This window comes from Trichoderma gamsii (assembly GCF_001481775.2).
Source record: "Trichoderma gamsii strain T6085 chromosome Unknown Scaffold_8.2, whole genome shotgun sequence".
Lineage (NCBI taxonomy): Eukaryota > Fungi > Ascomycota > Sordariomycetes > Hypocreales > Hypocreaceae > Trichoderma > Trichoderma gamsii.
The window spans coordinates 612916-628551 of NW_020171345.1; the positions used below are offsets into that span (position 1 = coordinate 612916).

General features: G+C 51.2%; 7 protein-coding genes across 7 annotated transcripts; 5 read left to right on the forward strand and 2 right to left on the reverse strand.

The window, feature by feature from the left end:
* Positions 1–407: 407 nt before the first annotated feature.
* TGAM01_v203147 (haspin protein kinase) lies at positions 408–2164 on the forward strand (the record flags this gene model as incomplete). The annotated part of the gene is made up of 2 exons (XM_018802505.2): positions 408–1439; positions 1490–2164. The coding sequence occupies 2 exons, from the start codon at positions 408–410 to the stop codon at positions 2162–2164; spliced, it is 1707 nt and encodes a 568-aa protein (XP_018664423.2).
* A 1001-nt stretch (positions 2165–3165) lies between these two features.
* TGAM01_v203148 (hypothetical protein) lies at positions 3166–4592 on the forward strand (the record flags this gene model as incomplete). Its single annotated transcript, XM_018802506.1, has 2 exons — positions 3166–3644; positions 3716–4592. 2 exons carry the CDS (start codon positions 3166–3168, stop codon positions 4590–4592), a joined length of 1356 nt encoding a protein of 451 aa, XP_018664424.1.
* A 185-nt stretch (positions 4593–4777) lies between these two features.
* Positions 4778–5499, reverse strand: TGAM01_v203149 (pre-mRNA-splicing factor ini1; the record flags this gene model as incomplete). Its single annotated transcript, XM_018802507.1, has 3 exons — positions 4778–4789; positions 5133–5406; positions 5483–5499. The coding sequence occupies 3 exons, from the start codon at positions 5497–5499 to the stop codon at positions 4778–4780; spliced, it is 303 nt and encodes a 100-aa protein (XP_018664425.1).
* Positions 5500–5898: 399 nt separating this feature from the next.
* TGAM01_v203150 (hypothetical protein) lies at positions 5899–7001 on the forward strand (the record flags this gene model as incomplete). Its single annotated transcript, XM_018802508.1, has 3 exons — positions 5899–5924; positions 5988–6594; positions 6648–7001. 3 exons carry the CDS (start codon positions 5899–5901, stop codon positions 6999–7001), a joined length of 987 nt encoding a protein of 328 aa, XP_018664426.1.
* Positions 7002–7975: 974 nt separating this feature from the next.
* On the forward strand, positions 7976–9010 carry TGAM01_v203152 (hypothetical protein; the record flags this gene model as incomplete). The annotated part of the gene is made up of 1 exon (XM_018802509.1): positions 7976–9010. The coding sequence occupies one exon, from the start codon at positions 7976–7978 to the stop codon at positions 9008–9010; it is 1035 nt and encodes a 344-aa protein (XP_018664427.1).
* Positions 9011–9457: 447 nt separating this feature from the next.
* Positions 9458–10003, reverse strand: TGAM01_v203151 (microtubule-associated protein CRIPT; the record flags this gene model as incomplete). Its single annotated transcript, XM_018802510.1, has 4 exons — positions 9458–9537; positions 9607–9680; positions 9741–9790; positions 9851–10003. 4 exons carry the CDS (start codon positions 10001–10003, stop codon positions 9458–9460), a joined length of 357 nt encoding a protein of 118 aa, XP_018664428.1.
* A 927-nt stretch (positions 10004–10930) lies between these two features.
* Positions 10931–15083, forward strand: TGAM01_v203153 (phospholipid-translocating ATPase; the record flags this gene model as incomplete). The annotated part of the gene is made up of 2 exons (XM_018802511.1): positions 10931–14793; positions 14900–15083. The coding sequence occupies 2 exons, from the start codon at positions 10931–10933 to the stop codon at positions 15081–15083; spliced, it is 4047 nt and encodes a 1348-aa protein (XP_018664429.1).
* Between the last annotated feature and the right edge of the window lie 553 nt (positions 15084–15636).

The window sequence follows — 15636 nt, forward strand, 5'->3', positions numbered from 1 at the left end:
ACCCTTGCTGCACGCCTCCAGCCTAACCCCATGTACTCACCAAGAGCTTAGCTTCCCCAACGCCTGGCTACCGCTAATAGCGTTGCTAAAGTAGGCCGTACGATCACACCAAGTAACGATTGCGGCCAGCATAGTTGATAGGGATATGTAATTGGTATTGTACAGATATAGCAATGAAAGGGATAGATCCAATTAACCAATGCAGGTTCCAGCACTCTGGTTTTCTGCCATGTGAACACATATGACGTTGAATCCTGCGGATGGTTCCGGCTGACTAACACAAGACCCTTGGCTGTTGTTGCCTAGCCAACTGGACTGTAATCTTCAAGCCCAACGTCAACGCTGAAATCGATGACTTGAAGCATTCGCCTTTATTCATGTAAGAGCAACAGTATACAAGAAAATCGATGAGCAAAATGCGTCGCACAACAGTAGCCCGTCAATATGGAAAACAGTCCAAGAAATCCACCGCGGAAAGGATGTTTGCAGAGCTGGTCCAGGCCCCGGTCCGAGAGCCATCCAACAGACAGGATGAAAAACAGAATACAAGGCCAATTGACGAACAAGTCGACCCGCTCACCACAAGCTTTGCTGAGATTTCGATCTTAGAGAGCCCTAAGAAGCCGAGGAGTCGGACAAAAGTAGCGGAAGAAGATGTGTCGATTGTGGTGGACGAACTCAAATTACGGGATAGGGAAAGGCCTAAGAGAAAGTCTGCTAGAGGGGCCAAGTCGGTTGTTATTGAAGAAGATATTTCAGAAAGGACGATTCAAGTCTCAGAAGATGACACTCTTAAACCTCTGAAACAAGAACGTCGAAGCGTACGGACACGCGATGCTGTGCCGCAAACCAGGGCAAAAAGGCCTGTTCCTTCAATAGCGCAAGAGCAAGCCTTGAGAGTTCTCACTTGGGGCGATGTCTGTCCTCCTGGAGATCAGATTAAGAAGATTGCCGAAGCCTCCTCCGCAGAGGTTTACCGAATCACCAATAAACGAGGCACGAGCATCATCAAGGCCATACGACTGGCCTCGCCTATCAAAGCCCTCACAAAGGCGCAGGTAGCATCTGGCCTCGTTGATGAAGAGCCCCATTCAGAGATTGACGTCAAAAACGAGTTACAAATATCCGAATGGCTGGCCGACATTCCAGGATTCGCTGTTTACAAAGAACGCTACCTTGTGAAGGGCAGAACGACAAACGAGCTTCTGGAGACGCATCAAACAGTGCAGAAGAAGATGAGGAGAGAGGACCCGGGCAGAGCGCAGTATTATCCTTCGCCGAGCCGGTATCTGGATGACACCACCTTTTTAGTTGTAGAACTAGGGGATGCAGGGAAATCGCTGGAGAACTGGGAGCTGGACAGCGTGGATCAGTTGTGGGATATTTTCCTTTTGGAGACAATCGCACTTGCAAGAGCTGAGGAGGTCGCCATGTTTGAGGTAAGGTCTTGATTCATTATTCATTGCCGTCTCATGCTGACTGTTGATAGCATCGTGATTTGCACGAGGGTAATCTCTGCGTCAAACAAGCCCGCCCCCCTCGGCAGAGGGACCCCAAAGAAGATGGCTTCTTTGGCTATTCGGGCTTAGATATCACAATCTTAGATTACGGGCTCTCACGAGCTGAAGACCTGACAAACGATGATGCCGCGCCCATCGTCTACGACCTAGAAAGGGATCTCACCCTATTCACTAGCACTTACAATCCGCAGTGCAAAGTCTATAGGCAAATGCGGTCCTTCTTGCTCCGTGCTGACCGAAACTGGATGCCTCCAGAAGCCCACAGTATCCCTTATGCCACAGGTATTGACGGGCCGCTTTCTTGGGATGCATATGTGCCTTACACGAATGTGCTCTGGCTGGCTTACACGTACGAGTACTTGGTGGAGCATTTTGAAGGCAGCAAGAGAGAACTCGCAAGGTTCAAGAAAGAGACGGCGGAGTTGTGGAAGTATTTGAACCCAGACGCCCCCAAGAACGTGCCTGCTTTCGGGTGCGCGGCTGATGTGGCATGTTTTGCACTGGAGTCTGGTTGGATTCGGGAAGACCAGCTTTTGGGGGCATCGACCACGCTGTTGGAGAGAGAAGATAGCATAATCGCCTCAAGGATTTTAGAGCCTGCTGAAGAGACACCGCGGAGATCACAGAGAACGCGCAGGTCATGAAAGTCGTTTTGCATTACTGGAGGAGCAGCATGATACATTTTGTTTGTACACTAGAGGCGTCTTGTTTTGGTTCTTGTTTTGAGGATATATATGGAGGCGGGCTTATGATACTATGAAGTTTATGAAGATAACATTGAAGATTGATATCCATAATAGTAATCGCGGCACAAGCTCGTATTAAGATGAAGAGCTACCTACCTAGGATCAAGTTGGTTGTATTATCCAAAGCAGCTATTCACATGCCGTGTTGCTGCCTCCTCCCCGCATGTCGATTCTCAACACACGCCGTCCACGGACTCCGATTCAGACGTGCAGTGCCGTCACGCGGTGGCGCTTTAAAATGAATGGCTGCACGATGCATATCGCCTGTTTCTCGAAACAGCTCTTCATCTCCGGAATTAGACGGCGGATCCCTGCTAGAGGAGATCAGATGTTGGCCTGCGATGTAGATCGGGTAGCGGAGGTTAGTGCGGTACCTGCTGCGTCGCATAAAATACGGTGGGTGGCTGGGTAGCGGATAGCAGCTGTCACCGCCAGCCGGCCTCGGCTGACCTGCGCTGCTGCGGTGGAGCCGGCGGTGCTCTCCTTCTGGCGGTGCCGAGGCTAAAGCGCCTAAAAAGCTGGTCTGTCCACCGCCAGCCAGAGCGCAAAGTGGCTGGCATGCAAGCCCTTTGCAGCGTCGCGACGGAAACCAGCAGCTGAATCATCACCGGCCGACGTTCTCCTTAATTCCCTGGCCCGGTGCTCTTTATTGATAAAGCCAGCCTCTTGATTTCATCTTCGCGCGAGGCCTGCACGACACACGGGCATAAGGCTGCATCGACCCCGGCGAACTGACCTGCTGCTGCTGCTGCTCCTTGTTTACCTCCAATTGGCGACTCCATCCACCCTGAGCTGAGCTGAGCTGAGCTGAGTTGCCGTCGCCAACACCGACATCTCCACCACTTTTCCTCCCACTCGTCGCGTTTGCTGCTCAAGTGCTCGCAACTCGCTTTTCCACCATGGCGTACGGAGGCTCTTACAACGCCTCGTTCAACCCGGCAATGTCGAGTAGCGAGTCTTTTGGAAATGGCCTCCTCGCCTCCTCGATTTCCTCCCTCTCGTCGTCCGGATCCAAGCGCTATTCGCCCGTGTCCAAGACGTACCGACAAGCTTCAACGCTGTTCCTGACGCGTCGACTGCCCGAGGCTCTCAGCACACTGCGCCCCATCATCACGCCTCCCAGCTCTGCTGACGATGGCGAGCCAGCCCCGGTAACCAAGTCTTCGCGAGGGACGAGGATCAAGGTCTGGAGTCTGTACCTGACACTCCTCAACGCAATTGTCGAGCTGGAGCCCGAGGAAGGCAAGGACGCCTTTGGCAACCAGGAGTGGAGAGCGCTGTGCTCCAAAGTGCGAGACGGCTCTATCTGGGAGGAAGTAGTCCGGAATGGATACCACGGACTGGAGGGAGATGTTGATGCCGACGTCGTGATCAACTTGTGAGTTAGAATCTACCATTGTAGCTGACTACGTATATCTCAAGAGAGACCACTAACCATGGCGGTGACAGGGCGACGCTATCACTTGCGCATGCGCGCGACCAGTCTCTCAATCAAAAGATGCTGGAAAACTACCTAGCCTCGTCGAACATTCCCAATCTTGACCTGAATGACTTTGCAAAGCCATCGAACCGTTACCAGTCCCCTGCCAGGAGAGCCAACGGCGCAAATACTCCAGGAGACTTAAATTCACGAGTCAAGCTTCTGGAACTCTATACTCTCCACGTCCTCCCCCAAAATGGCGAGTGGGACTATGCTCGCGAATTCATTGACGTGAGCGCTGTCCTCGATGAGGAGCGCAGAGAAGCTTTCCAGCAAGCCCTGCAGAGTCTACAAGAGGAACAGGAGGAACAGGAGCGAAAAGACCGGGAAGAGCTAAAGCGGCAAGAGGAGCAACTACAGAAAGATATTGCCGAGGCAAAGCGGCTAAAGGCCGAGAATGAAGAGAAGGAACGGAAACGGCTTGAAGAAGAACGTATAAGCCGCGAGACAAGCGAAGGCGACTATGGCATCGAGCAGACTCCCAGCTTTAGCGGTGTAGGAAGAGCTGAACCCCCTGGATCGCCCCAAACCGGCGTCGCGCGCCCTCCACGTCCGACTGGGAAATCACGATCAAAAGCTGGCGCATCATCAGCGGCGGCAGGGCCCCTAACCATCACAGCACGAGCTACCTTGATCTTATCCCGCTTTCGACAGCTCTTTGAGAGTCTTGCGAGCTCCGTCACAGGCAATCCTGCGATACTGATGAGGGTGATGGCCTTCACCATGGGCCTACTCATCATGCTCGGCCACAAAGCTACGCGGCAGCGAATAGAGCAGATCGTGAGGACGGCATGGGCGAAAGTTGCAGCGACGGTGGGAATGGGAACTAAGGTGAGCTACATTTAAAAGAGCATGGACGCTGGAACTGGATTGTACACCAAACTTATATATATAATCTTTCCTTTGTATTATTTTTTTTGTATCTTCTCTGCATGAGACGGAGTTTTAGTCTTGGATAGCTGGTATTAGCTGTACCGTGTACCACCTATGTCCTGGCGGACACGATAATTATGAAGAATATGCCTTTATTTCTAGCTTTCAATCTATAGAAATGTGTGTAGACTTGAGTCGTGCTGCTCAAGGCCGTTGCCACATATATTTGCCCAGACGAAAAACTTTGAAATTGCAGACAAAGTGTCAATTATGCCCTGTAACGAAAGCGCCGCTAAACTCCAGTCCATATGTATGATTAATTCCCATTTGATATATATAATTGTTTGTTTTAGTCCACCGCAACTGTCCTGCCCAAACCCGGGCCACTGCTTGGCTAGTAATTTGCCTGCCGATTCGTTTTCTTTTGGTAGAATAACTGTATTTCAGGAAGAAAGGTCAGTATATGCATAAACTGCTTTGGGAGAGCAATGATAGAGAGATGGAGAAACATACGTCTGTTCTTGAACTGCCCAGGTTTATAATCTTCGGGCACCCGTCGCGATCCTTCTCTAGGCGCGTGCACTCGTAGCAATAAAAGGCATCGGAGATGCCCTCACCGCCGCAGACGACGCACTTGTTCTGGTAGTTGCCGAAGCTGCACTCGTCGCAGATGCGGACAAGAGTCGTGGGGCGGACGTAGGAATCGCAGACGGGGCATTTGCCGTCGCATTTATCGCAGAGGCGGCCGATGGCGATGCCGGACTGCTTGCGGCACATGACGAGATCGCTGGAGAGAGTATTAGTTAGCTAGATGTCTTTGTTTTTCTGGTGTCTGAGGCAGGGCGACGCGAGAAGCAACTTACGGGTGATGGCGAGACATGGTGGGCGATTGGGAGTTTTGTGACGCCCTGGCTGTTGTTTGGTGGAAGATGAGGTGGTAATGGAGGAAAAACGAAGGAAGGCAAAGACAGTCTTAATATGCTGCAGATCCAAGGTCTCAGAGGCTAGAGCTGCAAGGGCAAAGTCGCGTGGATTTCTCATCAGCCTTGCAGTGACGTTGGATGGAATCAATGAGTGGCAGAAAGAGCTGGGCCAATCATGTGCTAGAGCGCTTCACGGTGGGGGCGAATTGCTTTCCGTGACTTCTTACTCAGCCTCGACCTTTCGACAGCCTAGCTTCAGCCAATCATTCTGCGCCAGTTCCAGCTTCAAGCCCTGTGTCAATATCATGTTGCTGTAGCAAGCTCCTATTGATGCGGTGAATTGCATTGGGACGAAAATGGCTACAATTGGGGAGGCGGAGAGGTAAGTATGCGCATTGACTCTGTATCGCAAGCTCGAAACCTGACCGATGGGATCTTCTTATAGTGCGGCGGCGGCAGGATTACCACGACCAGCTGATGAGGACCGCTCAGCGCCAGAGAGCACCGAAGACGTATCCCTCAAGAGAAAAGCTGAAGACGAGAGACCCGAGGATGATTCCCCCAAGCGCGCGAAGCACGATGACGACGATCAGGACCATGCTACAGCTTCGAAACGGCCACCATCACCTAGCCATGGCGACGACAATGGGGAAGTCGCATCAGCCGCAGCAACCCAAGACCGACGCAAATTGGTGATGCAAGAAGAGAAGAAGCGGGGGAAGCGGCTGTTTGGCGGCTTGATGAGCACTCTAAGCCAGACATCTAACACGTCCCAGCAGCAGAAGCGGCGGCAGGAAATTGAGCGCCGCCAGCAAGAGCGTATGCAGAAGCAGAGAGTTGAAGATGACCAGAAGAGAAGCGAGAGGCTAGAGAAGCTGTATCAGATCCGCATGGCTGAGCAGATTGTGTTTGACGAAGAAGTGGTAAGAGCTGCGCGACACGAGAAGACTGGAGAAGATGGTGCTGATTCTGGATTTTTGCAGATGAAGAACAAGCACGAAAAACGATTAGCCATGGCGAAATTTCTGCGGACTAGATCTGAGCCTGCGATTGTATGTATCAGTCACCTCAGTTGATGTTCAACCTTGCGCTAATGGGTATGTAGTTCTATCTACCGTGGAAGGTCACAGCAGATCAAAAAGACACCATCGACGACCAGATCCAGAGGGCGAGAGCCTCAATAGAGAAGGAAGTTGAGCAATTCAAGGCTCGGAAACAGCGGCACATTGAGCGGTATGGTCCCCCGACGAGGCAAACAAGCGTGACCCCTGATGAACCTGCTGCTGCTGCTGCTGCCACGAGAGCGCCTGAACGCGAGAGCCCTGCCCGGAGCCCGCATCACGGCGCCGACAAGCCCCATCTACAAGAGCGAAGAGTATCTCAAGACATACACAAGGGCCATCACGACGAATCTGGTGATGATCTTGAAGAGGCTGAGGAGGACATGGTGATTTACTGACCGATTTTTACGAAATGATTCCCCCCGATTTTTCTTTTACTTTGAAGCACTAAAGGCCAAGTGATGTTTGTTTCTTTATACCACTGCTCTTATTTTATCTATTGTGGGTATTTTTATTCAAGGGCCTATATAACGGTGCTGCAGTCTTTGGTACTTGGTTGCTATGAGGAGCTACAATTATGTACTGAAGGTAGAATGTTCCAAGCAAGAGCACGAGAAGGAAACGAAGTGTTCTGTGAAAAAATAATACTTGATCATTGCACTCGTCATCTACAAAGTAGCAGTAGTCGCAGCTAGAGAGTAGTGCTGTACTTGGTAATGGCTGTTTGCTATCGTCCCGGGTTTACATGAAGGTGGCGTGAGTGCCGTTGAGAGAGCCACATGCTTATACCGGAGGAATACATTCGATACCACGCGATATGTACCGTAGCTACCGTATGGAGCAAGCGATCATCATCAAGTACAGGCATCTAAATGAGCAAGGTTGGCTGAAATTACCAGGTTTTAGGCGGTAACGAACTTCCTCGGCATGCTTCTGCAGGGAGCACGGAGCATATAACCTGTTGCAACGATGCCCCACAGCAGCTGTGAGTGCCGGCCGAGGCCCGTAGTGGGGATTGAATATGTATGGAGAACGGCGCTGTGCCTCTTATTAGTGACACGAACGATGCTGTGACAATCAACGGCGGTTTCTTCTCCTTTTCAATTGCTTGAGACTAGTAAAGACAAGGTTTGTATTAAACTTAAAATTACTCTGTCTTACACTTTCTTCCAAGATTGGAGGCGTTGCTGACGGTCTTTCGTGGTACTGGAGCCCCTCACCACTACCTACGTGCGTTTATCCGTCTGTATCACCAATTGGTGTGGTCTTGTTACTTAAATGAACAGACGTCTCTTTAATATTTTAGTTTCATCCTAACAAGCCATTTCTGTTATAGCTCATCAAGTCTTTAAGCAACTGAAAAATCCACAAAATGGACACCAGCAAACTGAAGCCCAACGACCCTCGGGTCAAGTACGAGACTAAGCAAGTCCGCGGCAAGACATACTCTTACATCCTTGGCGAGCCTCAGGGCCCCAAGGTCGACACAATCTTTCTCATTCATGGCTGGCCGGACATGGCTTTCGGATGGCGCTGCCAGATTCCCTACTTGATGTCGCTGGGCTTCCAGGTCGTGGCGCCCAACATGGTTGGCTATGCCGGCACCGATGCCCCCGAGGATATCAAGGAATACTCGTTCCAGAGCGTCTGCGCTGATGTCGTTGCGCTGGCTCGCGAGTTTGTCGGCGAAAAGGGCCAGATCATCCTTGGTGGCCATGATTGGGGCGGTGCCATCGTCTGGCGAGTCGCCTACTACTATCCCGAGCTGATCAAAGCCGTCTTCTCCGTCTGCACGCCCCTAAACCCCATAAACACCAAAAAGGTTCGCCTCGAGAACATCATTGCTGCGGGAGGCCTGCCCAACTTCAAATACCAGCTGCAGCTCGGAGGCCCCGACGTGCAAGCCCGGATCCAAGGCAAAGACATGCTCCGCAAGTTCTTCCTCGCCCTGTTCGGCGCAAGAGGCCCCAACGGCGAAACGGGCTTCACCACGAGCGAGGGCGTTCTCTTCGATAACCTGGATAAACTGAGGCCGCCTCTGCTCTTGGACGAGCAGGAGCTGGAGCACTACGTCGAGCAGTATTCGCTGCATGGGCCGCCTGAGATGCGTGGGCCGCTGAACTGGTACCGCACGCGGGAGATTAACTCGGAGCAGGAGGCGGAGCATGCGAAGAAGAATGGGAGTGCGATGAAGTATGAGATGCCGGCGTTATTCATCTCGGCGAGTAGGGATAGTGCGTTGCCGCCGGCGATGGCGAAGGGGATGGATGCGTTTTACACGGATCTTACGAAGACGGAGGTGAATGCTTCGCATTGGGCTTTGGCGGAGGCTGGGCATGAGGTGAATCGGCAGATTGGGCAGTGGTTGAATAAGGTGCTGGGTGGTGTTCCTCGATCTGTGCTTTAGACTAGATGGATTACTGAATGAGATATGAATGTGTAAATGATGATAGCACGAGCTTATTTTGGTCTTGAATTTCCGAATTATTGCTATTCTTGCCTTATATCTAGGCTGGATAATCACTCGTATGAACTCTATGCCTACATAGAATATATAATTGCCGAGTGGGCTACACATCTTCTCTGCAAATCGGCGTGTTTGTCGTTGTCACCAAGCTCAGCCCTGGTACCTCCTTACTGCTAGAGAGCCTTTCTCTACTTGTGACTATTTCAGGTTTCTGTAAAGGGCCTGAAGTTCATGTGTCTGAACAATGCTGTACTGGAACATGGTGTGCTGCCTCGCGATGTCATGTAATCTCAGCACACGCGTGTATCTGGTGAGATGTGCGGCGTGCTGACTCTTGTGTCAGATAGAATGATGGCTTGTCGTATGTACGCATGTTGATTTCATTTATTATAGCGTGTTTTTATATGCATCAATGGCCGGGGCCTTGGAGCTAGTCTTCTTGTTTGGCTTTCCACACATGGGACAGGCTGTGATGTTTGTAAGCTCAAGTGGCCAAGGAAAAGCAAAGGAATAGCAACCAAGATGGATATACTCACAATCTGTTTTAAAGGCGCATTTTTGACAGTAGGAATGGCCTTGTGTGATTTTGGTTTTACATTTTGTACATGAGCTGTATCAGTTGTTAGCTACTTCAAAGTATACTGCCCCGGTTCCCTTGATATGAACATACCTTGAATACGCCGCATATGGATTCTTCGCCGCTTTGGACAGCAGCTTACTCTGAGAACAACCGTTAGTATTATTCTTTGATAAAAAGAGCTGAACGTGGGCTATTCATACCTTTGACACTCCGGTGTTGCCTAGAGTGGCCGACTTGGAGCCGCTCGCCTTCGACGAAGCCGGTGATCCGTAGTACATCTCACTCTTCTTCTTGACCTCTGGGGTCGCGAGCTTTGTGCTCTTGGTGAGCTTCAGACACTTACTGCACACCATGGCTGTGTTGAAGCTGGTGTTCGTATCCGGTTCGCTTAATCGATATCCACAAAAAAAGGTTATAAATAAGTCTGAGTGAAGGAAGTGATGGTATTTCTATCCTTCAACACTTATGCTCAGCCTTACGTATTTGATGTCTAAAGTTGGATGCTTGTGGCAAGGCTGAGATAACAGTGGCGGACTGACGTTCTTGGCTCGTACCAGGTACTCCGTATAAAATCGCCGATATACTGTTTGAATTCCAAGGGTGACGAAACTCGGTGTTTCGACGCGAGCTCTGGCATTCAGCAAAGTATCTCGCCGCTAAAGTTGCAGTGGAGAGAGACTTGTCGCAAAGGGGATGCTCTCAGGGGAACCAAGCTGGAACGTGGGCCCAAGTTCTTGCGGCAGTGGAGCTGCAGCACGCAGACGCCTGTAGACGCTGTAAAAGCCAGCTAACACGGACCCCCTTTCAGCATCAGCGCTCGTATCGAATCCTGGGGAGGGGGTTAGAGGGGAGCAGCAAGAACCCAGTGCAGTTCCTAGACCCCCCAAAAACCTTGCCGAGAGCTTTAGATATCCGCGCTTGCTTGCTGCTATTATTACTTCCATCCAGCTCCTTTGAACCTCACTGCGCCTCTGTCTGCTGGTGCTGACGTACCAGCGCCCTGAGCCTCGACAAGCGTCCCACTGTCCAGCACAAAGGGCCTGCGCCGAAACGAGGCTGTGCAGCCACACGGAACGGAACAGATCACCGGTCTGGCGGAGCAGACGCTATCGATATCGCGGGCCTTGTTTCGACCCGAGTTGCAAGTCCGCCATCCAGAATCCGACCTCACAGAACGACAAAGAGACAAAGCCGCCCGTGCTGGTTTTTCAACGACAGCGATTCCGCATGCGTTGCTATCCCGCCTCCTCGATCGCCTAACCCATCGCTTGTTGTCCTGCATGGCTGGACGACAACCTGTGGGACGCCATGGCGGGCCCTCAAATAACGACGACCTGCTGCTCGACCTGGACAACGAGCAGCCAATCTACAGCGCAGGGCAGCGGTCGACCCTGAACGACGACGATCTTGCCCGAGCCTATGATCTCGACCACGACCCGCAGAGCCGGCCCTCTGTGTCCTACGATGACTTTGTCGGAGCCGAGTCGTCATATCCACAAGCAGGTCGCTCCATGGGAGCGCAGGCGGCGCAACCGCCAGGACAATCGGGGCCGTATCACGCTGGGAATTTCAGCCAATCGTCAGACCTCAACAACTACCAGCGCTACGCCGACGACTACGACGACTATCCTGAAGATGACATGCTATACCAGCAAGGAAGCGCCGGGGATGCGGGGCAGTCCTCAGCTGCTAGAAACAATGCGATGGCCCGTAACAGTGTGTTGACTCTAGGGGGAGGGTTTTTCGGCAAGCTGAAGCATAGGCTCGGGATGGGCCAGGGCTATTCCGAAATGGATTTGCCTCTGACAGAGCCAGGGGCGCGGGTTCCTTCGCAGCAGCAGCAGCAGCCGGAACAGCCCAAGGGGAATATGATGAGCAAATTCAAGTTTGGCCGTAGCAAACCGGATCCTTCGACTATGGGACCAAGGATCATCCACCTGAACAACCCTCCTGCGAATGCCGCCAACAAGTACGTTGGCAATCACATTTCAACGGCCAAATATAATGTCGCCACCTTTCTACCCAAGTTTCTCTTTGAACAATTCTCAAAGGTTGCAAACATCTTCTTCTTGTTCACGGCCGCTTTGCAACAGATCCCCGGTCTTTCGCCCACGAACAAGTACACGACAATCGGACCATTGGCCATTGTGCTCTTGGTCTCTGCTATCAAGGAATTGGTTGAGGATTACCGAAGACGAACGGCGGATAATGCTCTCAATACTTCCCTGGCGCGAGTTTTACGCGGTTCAAATTTTACGGAAACGAAATGGAATGCTGTGACAATTGGTGACGTAGTCAGAGTTGAGTCCGAGGAGCCTTTTCCGGCCGATCTGGTTCTCCTCGCAAGTTCCGAGCCCGAAGGTCTCTGTTATATCGAAACGGCAAACCTGGACGGCGAGACCAACTTGAAGATTAAGCAAGCTCTCCCCGAGACTTCGACAATGGTTTCACCTAGCGAGCTGAGCCGGCTAGGCGGGCGCATCAAGTCGGAACAGCCCAACAGCAGCCTGTACACGTACGAAGCGACATTGACGATGCAAGCAGGTGGAGGAGAAAAGGAGCTCGCGTTGAACCCAGAGCAGCTGCTCCTCCGAGGCGCCACCTTGAGAAATACTCCATGGATCCACGGCATTGTCGTCTTCACGGGCCACGAAACCAAGCTAATGCGAAACGCCACGGCAACGCCAATTAAGCGTACCAAGGTCGAGAGACAGCTCAACTGGCTCGTGCTCATGCTAGTCGGTATGCTGTTGGCACTTAGTCTCATCTGTACCATTGGCGACTTGGTTATGCGCGGCGCCACGGGCGACTCGCTTTCCTACCTCTATCTGGACAAAATCGACAGCGCTGGAACCGCGGCCGGAGTCTTCTTCAAAGACATGGTTACGTATTGGGTGTTGTTCTCTGCCTTGGTTCCCATCTCTCTCTTCGTTAGTATAGAATTGGTCAAATACTGGCAGGGTATTCTCATCAACGACGATCTTGACATGTACTACGATAAGAATGATACGCCGGCTACTTGCCGAACTTCGAGTTTGGTTGAGGAGCTTGGCATGGTTGAGTTTGTCTTTTCAGACAAGACTGGTACGCTTACATGCAACCAGATGGAGTTCAAACAATGCTCTATCGGTGGCATCATGTATGCCGAAGAGGTTCCCGAAGACCGCCGGTCGACTGGTATGGACGATGAAGAGTCAGCCATTTTCGATTTCAAGACGCTCCAAGCCAACCTGGAAGGAGGCCATGAGACCGCGGGAATGATTGATCATTTCCTCGCCCTGCTGGCCACCTGCCACACGGTTATACCCGAAATGGACGAGAAAGGACAGATTAAATATCAAGCAGCCTCTCCCGATGAAGGTGCGCTGGTGGCCGGAGCGGTCACCATGGGTTACCGATTTACTGCTCGAAAGCCCAGATCCGTCATTATCGAAGCGAATGGCCGACCGCAGGAATATGAACTACTGGCCGTCTGCGAGTTCAACTCGACCCGTAAGCGAATGTCAGCCATTTTCCGCTGTCCGGATGGAAAGGTTCGAATCTACTGCAAGGGTGCTGATACCGTCATCTTGGAACGACTAAACGACCAGAATCCCCATGTCGAAGTCACTTTGCGCCATCTCGAAGAGTACGCCTCGGAGGGTCTCAGAACGCTTTGTTTGGCTATGCGCGAAGTTCCCGAACAAGAATACCAAGAATGGCGCCAGCTCTTCGACACGGCAGCGACGACTGTGGGCGGTAACCGAGCTGACGAGCTGGACAAGGCTGCTGAAATTATTGAACATGACTTTTACCTCCTTGGCGCAACTGCCATCGAAGATCGTCTCCAGGATGGCGTACCAGAGACCATTCACACTCTCCAGCAGGCCAACATCAAGGTCTGGGTTTTGACGGGAGATCGACAGGAAACGGCCATTAACATCGGAATGAGTTGTAAGCTTCTGAGTGAAGATATGATGCTCTTGATTGTCAACGAAGAGACGGCCGCTGCAACCCGTGACAATATCCAGAAGAAGCTCGATGCCATTAGGACACAAGGCGACGGTACCATTGAAATGGAGTCGCTTGCTCTCATCATTGACGGCAAATCTCTCACCTTTGCTCTTGAAAAGGGCTTGGATAAGCTCTTCCTCGATCTCGCCATCATGTGCAAGGCAGTCATCTGTTGCCGTGTGTCACCCTTACAGAAAGCATTGGTCGTCAAGCTGGTCAAGAAGCATCGAAAGCAATCAATCCTTCTCGCTATTGGCGACGGAGCAAACGACGTTTCCATGATCCAGGCAGCACACATTGGTGTTGGTATCAGCGGCGAAGAAGGTCTACAGGCCGCACGAAGTGCCGACGTGGCTATTGCTCAGTTCAGGTATTTACGAAAGCTGCTGCTCGTTCACGGCGCGTGGAGCTACCAGCGAGTGAGCAAGGCGATTCTGTTTTCTTTTTACAAGAATATCGCCCTATACCTGACGCAGTTTTGGTATACGTTCCAGAATGTTTTCTCCGGCCAAGTTATTTACGAATCATGGACTTTGTCTTTCTACAACGTCTTCTTTACCTTCTTTCCGCCTCTTGCTATTGGTATCCTGGATCAGTTCATTTCTGCGCGGTTGCTCGATCGTTACCCTCAGCTCTACATGATGGGCCAGCAGAATTCCGCGTTCAAGCTCAAAGTGTTTGCGCAATGGATTGTCAATGCTGTCTATCACTCCCTCGTCCTCTACATCTTTGCCGAGTTGATCTGGTACAGCGATGTGATTGACAACCAGGGACAGACTGACGGTCACTGGGTGTGGGGAACGGCTCTGTACGGAGCTGTCCTCCTTACGGTCTTGGGCAAAGCGGCACTGGTAACGAACAACTGGACCAAGTACCATGTTCTGGCTATTCCGGGCAGCATGGCCGTCTGGTGGGTTTTCATTGCCGTATACGGTACCGTCGCGCCCAAGGTCCACATCTCAACCGAGTACTTTGGCGTTATTCCCAAGCTGTACGGCAGCCCAATCTTTTGGCTCCAAACTTTTGTGCTGGCATGTTTGTGCTTGTCGCGCGACTTTGCCTGGAAGTATGTCAAGCGAATGTACTTTCCACAGACGTACCACCATATTCAGGAGATTCAAAAGTATAATATTCAGGACTACCGGCCTAGGTATGTACACAGCCTCCTTTTAACCCCTCCCCTTAAATTTACCATGCGAAACCTGCCAAGGTAGAGAAAGAGATGTGTGATGATTTGCTAACAGTTTACTCAATAGGATGGAGCAATTTCAAAAGGCTATCCGCAAGGTTCGGCAGGTGCAGCGTATGCGTAAGCAGCGTGGCTATGCCTTTTCGCAGGCCGATGAGAGTCAGACGCGCGTGCTTCAGGCATATGACACAACAAAGCACCGAGGACGGTATGGAGAAATGGAGAGCTCAAGACCAATAGACGGGATATAAAAAATTAGCTGTTTTAGGATGGTTGTAATGATTTTCTTCTTAATGTCATGTCAAAATCAAGGAGTGGGTGTATTTCTTTTGGGGGGAAGCGGAGTGGCAATAAGAAGTGGCATGGGTGGCAGCCATGTTTGATGACTGAAGCCAGAAGGAGGGCTATGATTGCTTTTCTCTCTATTAGCTATTATGCCATATACGATGACTTCCTCCAAAATCTTAGCTCTGGTGGCTTTTTTTTTCTGGCTTTTTGTTTTGTGTAACTCGTCTTGGTGTGGTCTTGCTTGTGGATGGGGGAGGTGAACGAAGCAGGAATTCAGAGGAGGGGGTGTTTGGTTGTACGGAGTTGGGGTTATGTTACTAACGAGATGCTTTACGTGGTGTTTGTGGCTATGTGTTGAAAAAGAACAAGATTATTGTTAGGTTGATTGCAAGGGCGATAATGAGATGCGATGTTATTAATGACAAGGTGTTGATTCAATCTTGAGATGTGATGTTGGAGGCATCTTTAGACGGAGATTGAGTTGTCAGTATGACTTGAGGCAGTTGCACGTCAGAT